Raw genomic sequence first — 12416 nt, 5'->3', positions numbered from 1 at the left:
CCATTAGTGGTACCTCAGGTTAAGAGTGGTTTTAGGTTAAGAACAGACCTCCAGAACGAATTAAGTTCGTAATCAGAGGTACCACTTTAATAATAAAAAACCCTTCTCAACCAGGGTTTCCCAAACTTGGACTACAACTCCCATCATCCCTAGCTAGCAGGGCCAGTGGTCAAGGATGAAGGGAATTGTAGTCCAAAAAAAAGGCTGGAGACTCAAGTTTGGGAAACCCTATTCTGAACCTATTTGGGCTGCCTTGAGTCAACATCCTTCTTCAAAGTTTGCTGCATACATCATCACAGGCCACTGCCAGTTATGATACTTATTTTATCATTAATATTATTTTATTAATGATATCAATATTATTTTATTTCAAATGTAGATTATGCTAAGAAACCAAATAATAAAAACACGCTGGGGCTGCAATTCTATGTCCCAGGCTTGGGAGGAAGCCCCTTTGCATTCTGGGAACTTACTTCCGAGTAGATATGAATAGAATTCTATTGCACTGTAAAAAAAAGAATACCAAAAAACACACACCAAAACAATTGTGCACCCACAAAATACATAGCAGCAGATGAGACCTCAGTAAAACAGCCATAATCCGAAAAATAAAAGTCAATTGCAAAATATAAACAGCTTGAGCTGATTTCAAATGCCTCCTTAAAGAAAAAGGCACGTGTCTGGTATGCCGTTTCTCAGGCTGCAGCAGGTTTAACCTGCTAAATTCCAAAGTTCTATATGAAACCATGATAACTTAATATGGTGCTTGCGGTGGTTTTTAGCTGCTGGAGGGTGTTTCGCTGCTAACGACATGTCCAATTTTCAGAAGGAATTTGATTTGTATTTGTCTTCAATTTTGTAGTTGACAGCTAGTGATTTTTGCACTCGACTGTATGCGATATAACACTGCTATATATTTCGTTTATGTTTCAGCTCTGTGTTACCGTTTTCCTGGCAGCAGTCGTAGGTGCCATATTCTTTGGGGTAACGAATGATACTACTGGTTTGCAGAACAGGTGAGGAATCCGGGGGCTGTGTGACGAGAAAATGCTGGCAGTTTTTGATTCTAGAGAAATCTTCAGACTTCTTAAGAAGATAAGATCAGGCTGGATCAGGCCCATGGCCCATCTCATACCAGCATCACAGTCGCCTGTGGGAAACCAGCAAGCAGAATCTAAGCCCAAGAGCCCATTTTCCCCTCCTGTGGTTTCCTGCAACTGGAAGCATTCAGAAGCATTGATGCCTCCCATTTTGAAGGTTGAAATTTAGCACCTGTCAATTGACAGGTTACAGACTCTGCTAACCCTGAAATAGTACCTCAGGTTAAGAACTTTGCTTCAGAATGAGAACAGAAATCGTGCTCCGGCGGCGCGGCAGCAGGAGGCCCCATTAGCCAAAGTGGTACCTCAGGTTAAGAACAGTTTCAGGTTAAGAACGGACCTCCGGAAAGAATTAAGTATTTAACCCGAGGTACCACTGTAGTGCTTTTTAAAAATACATTGGGAAAAGGATTCCAGGCCTAGTCAACAAAATTTTAAACAAATGGCCACATCTTCATCAATTTTTCATCATTTTCAAAAGAAATTTTAGCGATAAGAAAGCCAACACACTTATCTTTAAGGTACGTGTGGTTTTAATTTTTGGCAAACAATATATATATTTTTTTAAAAAACCACCAACTTTTAATAGCATGAAAAACATGGTCCACCATCACAATGTTCACGGTGCGCTGGCTGCTGGAGCCTTGGTAGCCTCCACCCAACCGGGGCCCGTTCCGTACTCCTCTGCGGAGCCGATCACAGGACAGGGAAGCTTTTCTCGGGCGCTGCCAGCCATGGCCCCAGGGAATCCGCCCACCGCTGCTGCACCTCCGTGTTTGCCCCAGCGCATCCCCTGCAATTGTGAATATGCTGACCAAGGCCCCCTTTGAAGAAGAAGAAGAAGAAGAAGAGTTTGGACTTGATATCCTGCCTTTCACTCCCCTTAAGGAGTCTCAAAGCGGCTAACAATCTCCTTTCCCTTCCTCCCCCACAACAAACACTCTGTGAGGTGAGTGGGGCTGAGAGACTTCAGAGAAGTGTGACTGGCCCAAGGTCACCCAGCAGCTGCATGTGGAGGAGCGGGGAATCGAACCCGGTTCACCAGATTACGAGTCCACTGCTCTTAACCACTACACCACGCTGGCTCTTGGAATCGGAGGCCCGGGCCAAGTGGCCCATATGGCTCCTCCCCTCTGTCTGGGCCTGGGTACTGGCCCCTCCCATTCTGCCTCGACTCACCTCCCAAGGGGCTAGTATCTTTAACATAAACTGGCAGCTGCCCAAGGGCATACACTGTAAATGCCTGTTTTTTTTACCAGAAATGGAGGTTATAGCTCTTTTCCCAGTGGGTGAGGCAGTGGTGAAGATGAGAACATGGGATCGTCCAAGGATGAGCTTGCTAAAAAAGTGGGTTTCGGGGAAGAAAGAGGATCCTTGTTGTGAATATCAAATATTTTTTCAAAGGCTTTACGGTGACAATCCGTATTTCCTCCCCATAGAATTGGTGCTATGTTCTTTATGACCACCAACCAGTGTTTCAGCAGCATTTCCGCTATTGAACTTTTTGTTGTGGAGAAGAAGATATTTATGTAAGTAGAACACTGCTGAACAGGCAACACTGTATACTATTATTATTATTATTATTATTATTATTATTATTACTACTACTACTACTACTATTATTATTATTATTATTTACCTTATTTATTTGTTTGTTTATTTTATTTATTTATTTCAAGAATCATCTTTCTTACCCACCCTTCACCATAAGGTCCCAAGGCAGGTTGCAATTTAAAAACGCAATATTAAAAAGAGTTCAAAACATATTAAGAGTCACAGGAATAGGGTGGGTCCTAATATATAAGGCCAGGAAAAGAGGGTGCATCTTCAGCATGAGACAGAAAGGTCCCAGAAACATCTCTGTGGAGAGGTAATTTTACAGCATAGGGAGGGTTTTTTAATGTTTGATGTCTTATTATGTTTTTATATCTTTTGGAAGTCACAGAGTGGCTGGGGCAACCCTGCCTGGTGGGTGGGGTACAAATAATAAAATTATTATTACAGCATAGGGTCCACCCTCTTCCAGGCCGCTCCCTCAAAAAAAAATATTCTGAGGGAGGTGAAATACCAAGAGTTCTACCCTATGCTGATCTTAATACCCAAGAAGTTCTAAAGGGAGGGAGACAGTCTTACAGTCTAACTACAAACTACAATTTCCAGCCTCCTCAGAGAAGAGGAAGTAACTGTTTTACATCTCTGGTCTGCATGAACCCAATGTATATTTTTATTGTAGATTTTTTTTTAAAAATGATTTAATCCCTAGCATAACATTTTCTTAAAAGACTGATAAATAAGATTGAACAGATGTACATTTTTTTGGGGGGGGGGATGATTTTATTATGGCAACTTCAAAGTTTTGCCAAACTGCATACAATGTATCTCGGTTGTTTACTGTGTGAAATTATTTGAGTACTTTAAAACTTTACCTGGTAATATTGTACTGTTTATATTCATAGACATGAGTACATCAGTGGATACTACAGAATTTCTGCATATTTCTTCTCAAAGCTAATGGCTGATTTAATACCCATGAGGACTTTACCAAGCATTATCTTCACCAGCATTGTTTATTTCATGTTAGGTAAGTATGTTGTCCTTGAAGCTATACAAGAGAGCTTGCCAAGTGGATCCTGCAACAAAATTTTGTCGTGTGCAAATGCTCGTGCCCGTCAACCCTACACACTAGGATATTCCATCCCTCCGTCACCAGCTAGAACTTGCCAGAACTCGCACCTCTCAGGTGGGCGCTATTGCCATTATAACAGAACAAGGGAGGAGTTCATGGTGAGTTTCAGCTCCTCTTTTTCTAGAAAAATAGCACTCTGTGGCACCCAAATCACATAGGCATCATTTCATGACCGCTGCCATGCTTCGTCCTCATTGAAGTGTTTTGGAGCTTTGTCTTGAATTTAGTCCTTTTTGTTTCTCCCACTCCCCTACTTTTCCATATTTCTGCAAGCCTGAGATGTATGAGGGCAGAGTGGGATGGCGGTTTCACCCAGCGGTTTGACAGTAAGAGCTGTTCGACGGTGGAATTTGCTGCCAAGAAGTGTGGTGGAGTCTCCTTCTTTGGAGGTCTTTAAGCAGAGGCTTGACAACCATATGTCAGGAGTGCTCTGATGGTGTTTCCTGCTTGGCAGGGGATTGGACTCAATGGCCCTTGTGGTCTCTTCCAACTCTATGATTCTATGATACTGCGGCCGCTCTGCTTCCAGTGCCCATCAGCAGCTTGTTACACCCTCAGTGCGCTAGGCGCTGGTTGCAGAGGGATTCTGGAGGCAGCGGTTTTACCCGCAATAGACCTCTGAGTGAAGCTGTCATCGCGGGTTGCCCCTTATATTGGTCCAGGACGATATATCGCCCAGGCCTATCCCAAAGGCCATGTAATGTCTGAATGGGCCATTGGCAAGTCATGCTCTTTCAGCTTTCCACCTAAAACTAGAATAATATGAGCAACCTCATATTATTCGTTGTAAAGCTGCACAAGGAGTAGAAAGCATTTCGCCCATGCATTAAATATAAGGATGCAACATCATGAAAATAAAGTGTATGCAAAGTTTAGGATGCATAATAAACTAGTAACATGGTACAATATTTGACTGTATATTCTTTGTCAAACACGCTTTTTCTTTTCAATCTCTAAGGTCTAAAGCCAACAGCAGAGGCCTTCTTTATCATGATGTTTACTCTGATGATGGTATCTTACACAGCGACTTCTATGGCGCTCGCAATTGCCGCAGGACAGAGTGTCGTGGCTGTAGCAAATCTACTCATGACCATCGCCTTTGTTTTTATGATTGTGAGTATCCTTAAATGGTTGCTAGGAAGTTGCTGGCATTGCAGCAGCTAGGAAACTGAATCAGGTGGGTGCCCCCTTTTTTTAATAACTAAAACTTTATTGCCGGAATCGCTTTTTATTGAGTTTTATAAACAAGGACCACAGGAATAGTAAACAGTACAAATAAACAGACCAAGTTTTCTCATGTCATTTGTCTATCACAAAATTAGCATAATAAATTTGCAGTACGATCTACAACATAGGGTTCATTATTAGTGGTCAGCGTGTAAGTTCTTGGTTCCTGAATTGGTTTAAACAAAGACAGCGGGGAAACAGGATAAAACAGAGTTAACAGATAACATTCAACATCACATAACTAAACGCCTAATCAGGAGCCCTTGTGGTTGTGCTTAGATTAAGTATGAGTAATGGTCATTTTAACTCTTACGTTACCTATGAAACAATAGAAAGTGTTGGTAAATTGATGGACGTGAGAGGGGGTTTCAAAGTGAAGCTAATACTTTATGTTTAAATTTAGATCAATCAGATTGAGCCAAATGCTAGGATGGTTCGGGGATGGTTCGCTGGAATGGGTGGGATGGTTCGTTTTCTGGAATACAGTGGTACCTCGGTTTAAGAACAGTCCTGTTTACGAACGATTTGGTTTACGAACTCCGCAAAACTGGAAGTAGTGTCCCGGTTTGCGAACTTTACCTCGGTCCATGAACGGAATCTGAAGCCTCATTAGGGAAAGCGAGCCTCAGTTTAAGAACCGTTTCGGTTTAAGAACGGACTTCCAGAACGGATTAAGTTCGTAAACCGAGGTACCACTGTACTGGCATATGTTATGAAATTAAACCACACTCGAGTGAAGCCATCTTTCTTGATCTGTCCGTGTGTCAACTGCAATTTATTTGTTAAATCTTTCAAGAAGGGCTGGTTCCCAAACAGTTTTGTACCAGTTGTACAAGGTCTTTCAATTGTCTGGTTATGCTGCATCTCACTCCTTATAATAAAATGACTAATTAATGCTTTATTATGTAAATCCAGATTGTTGACTACAAAGCGTCATTGGATTAAATTTTTAATTATGGTTTTGTCTGCAGATTTTCTCTGGATTGTTGGTGAATCTCACCAGTATACTGCCTTGGCTTGCCTGGCTCCAATACTTCAGTATACCTCGATATGGGATGACAGTAAGTGCTTCATGCGAAGAATCATTTCCTCCCAAAAAGTAACTATTCTACCTATAATGGTGAAAGACAAACTAATCAGCTCAAGCCCTTGGAAATTCTGCCCCATAATTAGACATATATATTTGTTGCTTTTTGAGTTTTATAGGCTTTGCCCCCAATCCAGCTAAAGTGAGTTGTGACTAAGGTTACAGCCGTAAACATACTTGCTGGAGAGTCTACCCACTGAATCTAGGTCATACTCCTGAATAAACATGCATAGAATTGTGTTGTAAGATCCACTGAAAGCAAAAGGACATATCACTTTCAACGTAATCCTGAAGCCGTCTGCAATGCCTCGGTTAACAGCTGCTCCTAAAGTCGACCTGGGATGAAGCACTTCATGGATTGCTGGAGCATTTGCATACTAAGTCATTTAGAATCATAGAATCAAAAGAGTTGAAAGGGACCGCAAGGGTCATCTATCCCAACCCTCTGCAATGCAAGAATCTTTTGCCCAATGTGGGGTTTGAACCCTGAGATTAAGAGCCCCATGAGCTACTGATTCAGCTGTTCCAGCTGTAGTAATCTGGGCTGAAGAATAGCTTCCTTTATACTCACCACTACAAAAAAGTCTACAGTCTGGGAGCCACCAATTTCAAATAAACCTTACCCCCATTATATGGTTGTAAATAACGTGCAAATATATATGACACTCTCCCCAAATGCTCAGAGCATTTCACATACAACCTTTGTGTTCCTTACAACAATATTAATCCCATATTGCAAATGGAAGAGGGGATGTTGAATGACAATGGCTTGTCTGATATCACCCAACAAATGTCATAGCTGAAGTGAGGACTAAATCAGCAAAACAAACTCACAGCTCATTTTCTATCCTATACTAGCTAGAAAAGAGTAGTCTGCACACTACAACATTTTTTACATGAAACTACACTGCAACAACTCTCTTGCTGCTACTATGCCTTTATATCATTTTTTCTTCTTACTTTCAAAGGCACTGCAGGTTAATGAACTTGCTGATCTCAATTTCTGCAATGTGAGCATGAATGAAAATTGGAGCAACTGTACAGATCTCAGCAAATTACAGATGTAAGTAAAATATATTTTCATTCTAACTAGATCTAACCCAATTAGCGGGAGGCATCTACAAACCCCCACAAGAGTGCTGTTCACATTAATATGACGACTGCATTCAGACATACTGAATCATAGTTTAATGCAATGTGAATGGACCTAGGTGAGCCCTGGGTTTCATTTGCTTCCCTGTCCCCTCAAAAAATGGTCACTGTTTTGGATGCCTCCTAGAGGAAGAAAGGCATTAGAAAGAAATTGCTATGTTACTGTTTTGACACTACACTATTTATTAAAGCAGTGATACTATGAATTTAATCCCTTTAAATGAGGAATTCTGGAAACCCCTGAGCCAAATCAGGTCAGAGGGACATTTCACTACACTGTATACATCTTATTTCATTAAGTACATACAAAAAACAGCTGTCTTAATTGCAAGTTAATTCATAACCATGAAACCAGGATCATGTTTACTGCCCACTCGTAGGCATATGGAAAATCCATGCATAGTCTGTAAGCTTTTCTGTGCTGAATTTAATCTCGGCCATGCTGGATGGCCCGATGGAACATAGGAAGTTGATTTATACCTGGGGGGTGGGTGGGGCTGATGTGGTCTCACCACCACTGCCCAAGCAGATCCCTTCCCCTAAATGATCCTACTAATTTTGCAGTAATGTCAAAAAAGAAGTTAAAATTATACATCACTGGGGTTAGGTGGAGAAGTTTTTAAATCTGCCAAACCCAGTACAGTGGTACCTCGGGTTACATACGCTTCAGATTACAGACTCCGCTAACCCAGAAATATTACCTCAGGTTAAGAACTTTGCTTCAGGATGAGAACAGAAATCGTGCTCCAGCAGCATGGCAGCAGCGGGAGGCACCATTAGCTAAAGTGGTGGTTCAGGTTAAGAACAGTTTCAAGTTAAGAACGGACTTCCGGAACGAATTAAGTTCTTAATCCGAGGTACCACTCTACCCTGATGGGAAGTCAAATTGCCTATTCCTTGGGTATCAGACCGATTAGCTGTGGAGTGCAGAGGGGTCAGTATCCCTCCTCTTCAGCTGACCAGATGAGGATGGAGGTTGTATACTGTGTGGTGTCTACCCTCATTCTTAGCCCAAACTACTGTTGCCATGTGGTCCCCAGAGCATTGACTAAGGATAGATGCACCCTTAGGCCAAAAAGCTTAGCTATCCTTGTTTTATAATGAATCAGACCAGTGGTCCAGCTAGCTCAGTGCTGTCTACACTGATGGCAGTGGCTCTTCAGTTTAAGATAGGGAATCTTTTCCTGCTCCACTATAGTAGATGCCCAGGACTGAAACTGGGACCTTCTAGGGTGGCGCTGTGGGTTAAACCACAGAGCCTAGGACTTGCCGATCAGAAGGTCGGCGGTTCGAATCCCTGCGACGGAGTGAGCTCCTGTTGCTCAGTCCCTCCTCCTGCCAACCTAGCAGTTCGAAAGCACGTCAAAGTGCAAGTAGATAAATAGGTACTGCTCCGGCGGGAAGGTAAACAGCGTTTCCGTGTGCTGCTCTGGTTCGCCAGAAGCGGCTTAGTCATGCTGGCCACTTAGCTGTACGCCGGCTCCCTCGGCCTATAGAGCGAGATGAGCGCCGCAATCCCAGAGTCGGTCACGACTGGACCTAATGGTCAGGGGTCCCTTTACCTTTACCATTGGGAAAGGGCTACGTGCTCTTTCTGTGCTAAGCTGTAAAGTCGCTCGCTACTTCTGGAGTCTGAGAGGGGAACACTTTTAACACGTTGCAATTCTAGGACTAATTCTCAAAACCTCTACTTGTACTTCTTTGTAGGTGCACTGGAGAACAGTATCTCAAAAGCCAAGGGATCGAACCAACTGCATGGGGCCTGTGGCAGAACCATGTTGCACTTGCTTGCATGACCGTAACTTTCCTTACGATTTCATACATGAAGCTGCGTTTTATGAAAAAGTTCTCTTAAAAAGCAACAGCTTGGAAAACAGATCTATGATCTAGGCTGCCCTGGAGGTGTCATAAGTAGCAGAGCTAAAGGCATGACTATTCTCTTCTGCTGACAGTCTTATTTCTTTCTTAGAACACATAATGGAGAAAAACATTGCCAAACGTCTGCATTTGTAGCACACCAAAATATTCTCTTTCAATATTGCTATACTTATTTAGTGGCACCTCCAACTGCAAGCAGGCAAATGCCTGAACAGTTATTTGCAACTAACATGATCCAATCAAGACTGACCACTTGTAAGCTCTGTAAATTTCAGTGGGTGAGAGTTCATCATGTGTTTAATTCTCCAACAGAAACCAATAGGGTATAAAGTATTTAAGTTTGGAAGGATGAATATTTATTAGAACTCAGAATAGTTTTTGAGAGGTTTGCCCTCACATTTTGAAGTGTGTAAAGGCAAACAGATTCAACTTAGGAAGAAACTTGGGTTTTTAAAATGAAGCCCTTTTCGTTCACAGGGCTTTGGAATACAACTTCTGCTACTGCTTTGATAGCACTTTTGGTGTGTTTGGAGCATGTCACACAGATTAGCATTACACCCATGAACCTTCCCTTATGTTCGGTGCATGAATGGAAGGAGGAAAGAACATGATCGAAATTTCACCCCCCAAATCCCCTTTCTGGCCCTGTCCCCCTGGTGTCCATGCAGTTAGCGTGGTGTTTGGAAAGTAGAGGCTGTCATGCATACTGTTGCACACAGACACAGACACACACACAGAGAGAGACCTTCCTTTTCAGACACTGCACAAAACATTGACTTCGGGGTGGAGGACTTCATGCGTTTATTGAACGTGGTGCTAGAGTGTCATGTGAAAACCTGTTAAGCCAGTGTATCAGATACACAAAGCAGCATATACTAGGATCTCAACAAGGTCTGCTTCATATTTTTCTTAAAAAAAGCAGCTTTGGGAGATAGGGTAAATGTGTGTAGAGATTAAGGGGGGCAGGGAGCTGGGAGAAAGGATGCTCCTTATTTTCCTCACTGCAGGTTACGCCCCCCGCCACAATGGCTTCTCATCGACAGTGTTTGGAATCAGTTTGCCCACTTTCATTTAAATCAGAATTCAAGCTATTATTTCATTGCATGTAGTTTGTGAAATATCTTCTTTCTCTCCCCCCTGCCTCAAATAGGAACTAGTCAAGGAATCAGCGTATCTCAAATTTAATTTAGAAATGATTTAGGGCATCCTATGAATGGGAAAGTTTTGCATATGAATTGTAACTAAATAGTTGAAAAATAACTGCTTATTATACACTTTATGAAAAGGATCGTGTTCCTTGAAGTGCAATCGGTTACAGATAACCTAGTATTATGGTTAATGATTTTTTAAAAAATGTTAAATATTTCATTTCTGTTATGTAGCCTCTTTGCCCCATTCTGAGTTTAGGTTAGGCGGCAGAACCTCATGAGCGGAGTTGGACCCTGAATGGCTTACAGCTTTATCACTTCAACTCACCCTCAATCTACTTCCATCTCTGCTGTGTGCTGATATTCTTACTGATGAATGTGGGCCTTAGGAAACAAGGCCAGACTATCATCTTACACTTGTACAGCATTTTGTTTCTGTAGGTACCCTGAAAATAAACAAACAAATAATATCAGATACAGTGAATGTGTTTTGGCTTCAACCTTTTCAGACACAGGACCCACCTTTTACACATACATGCATTTGGGGACCCATTTCTTAATCTTAAACCATATATGGTGGTAAGTGCTCCTGTTGCGATCCACCTTGGATCAGGTTATGTATGACCCAGTAGCTGGTCCTGACCCAGCAGCTAAAGACCAGTGAATGACTGCAAACTGCTGCTCCATAAATCAGTGGTTTTGCAAGCTCTGGCCATTTGGGTGGACGTTCAGGGCTTCCCACTCATCAAAATGAGCAAGAGTACTACCAAAAAGGACCAGGTTGGGTTTACCACATTTTGAAGTACCATTCAAAGAGCAGTCACCACCATGTAAGCTTGACTGGAGGTCGTCTTGTAGTGTTAGCTTCTATGTGCTGACTGATTTTGTCCTTGGTTTAGCATGGATAGATAGATAGATAAAGATATAGATATAATAATAACAATAATTTATTAAATGTACCCCCCGATAAAGATATAGATATAATAATAATAATAATAATAATTTATTATTTGTACCCCGCCCACTCTGGGCGGCTTTCAATAAAGATTAAAAATACATTAAAATGTCACACATTAAAAACTTCCCTAAACAGGGCTGCCTTCAGATGCCTTCTAAAGTTGTTTATCTCTTTGACATCTGATGGGAGGGCGTTCCACAGGGCGGGCGCCACTACCGAGAAGGCCCTCTGCCTGGTTCCCTGTAGCTTAACTCTCTCTTTATGTACTGTGAGAGCAAACAGAACACATTTTAATTAATGCTGCAGTAACATACCTAATCGACACTGCTGGATATCATATTATTTTGATCTTTCCTCCTTTCGGATAAAATAAACTCAATAAATAATAACTAATTCTGTTACTTGTGAAAAAGAACAATGCACGGGGGGTGGGGTGGGCAGAGCTGGCACAAGCCATTTTGGTGCCTGAGGCAAACCACAAAATACTACCTCCCCGACCGGTTCCCACCTCACGGGAGAAGAAAGGGTGAGTGAAGACCTAAACCAGAAACAAAGGAGGGAGAGCCAGTGGTGGTGCAGTGGTTAGAGCATTGAACTTGGACCTTGGAGACGAAGGTTCGATTCCCCACTGAACCTTGAAGCTGACCTTGAGGGCTAGCCACTACCTCTCAGCCTAGCCTGCCTCACAGGGTTGTTGTGGAGATTAAATGAGGGGCAGGAGAACTAGGCAAGTCCCCGTGGAGCTGCATGGAGAAAAATAGTGGGGATATAAATGCAGAAAACACTCTGGTACCTCGGGTTAAGAACTTAATTTGTTCTGGAGGTCCGTTCTTAACCTGAAACTGTTCTTAACCTGAGGTACCACTTTAGCTAATGGGGCCACCCGCTGCCGCTGTGCCACCGGAGCACAATTTCTGTTCTCATGCTGAAGCAACGTTCTTAACCCGAGGTACTATTTCTGGGTTCGCGGAGTCTGTAACCTGAAGCGTCTGTAACCCGAGGTACCACTGTATTTGCTGCTTACTTTGGAATCAGACGCTCTTTTAATTCTCCAGTGCCCAGCTGTCCAAAAGCTCCAGCTCCCCACGAGAAAACTCTCCCGTTGTTGCAAACAGCCAGTGAGTGCTCCTTCCCACCAGTGGCGTAGCGTGGGGGGTGCAGGGGGGGCCGGCCGCACCGG

At 42.6% G+C, this 12416-nt stretch overlaps 1 protein-coding gene and 1 long non-coding RNA gene across 5 annotated transcripts in view; one reads left to right on the top strand and one right to left on the bottom strand.

Moving 5' to 3' along the window:
• LOC310657562 (broad substrate specificity ATP-binding cassette transporter ABCG2-like) overlaps positions 1-10037 on the top strand; it is a 32917-nt gene extending 22880 nt beyond the window's left edge. For all 4 annotated transcript variants that reach the window (XM_083398400.1, XM_083398397.1, XM_083398398.1 and 1 more), the window contains 7 exons: positions 934-1016; positions 2540-2629; positions 3557-3681; positions 4745-4899; positions 5985-6074; positions 7069-7163; positions 8960-10037. In XM_083398400.1, coding sequence (XP_083254526.1) covers positions 934-1016; positions 2540-2629; positions 3557-3681; positions 4745-4899; positions 5985-6074; positions 7069-7163; positions 8960-9107 — 786 coding nt within the window. In that variant the 3' untranslated portion in view covers positions 9108-10037. The remainder of the gene's footprint in view (positions 1-933; positions 1017-2539; positions 2630-3556; positions 3682-4744; positions 4900-5984; positions 6075-7068; positions 7164-8959) is intronic.
• LOC310657745 lies at positions 4995-12372 on the bottom strand. The gene is made up of 3 exons (XR_014501888.1): positions 12261-12372; positions 10607-10724; positions 4995-6125 (listed from the first exon to the last, which is right to left on the bottom strand). It is a non-coding gene; the product is annotated as an uncharacterized lncRNA (long non-coding RNA).
• Positions 12373-12416: the final 44 nt, after the last annotated feature.

The sequence above is a fragment of the Podarcis tiliguerta genome (genome assembly GCF_965153285.1).
Source record: "Podarcis tiliguerta genome assembly, chromosome: 9".
Taxonomy (NCBI): Eukaryota; Metazoa; Chordata; class Lepidosauria; order Squamata; family Lacertidae; genus Podarcis; species Podarcis tiliguerta.
The sequence above is the reverse complement of the archived record's forward strand: the minus strand, read 5'-3'. Positions and strand labels throughout refer to the sequence as shown.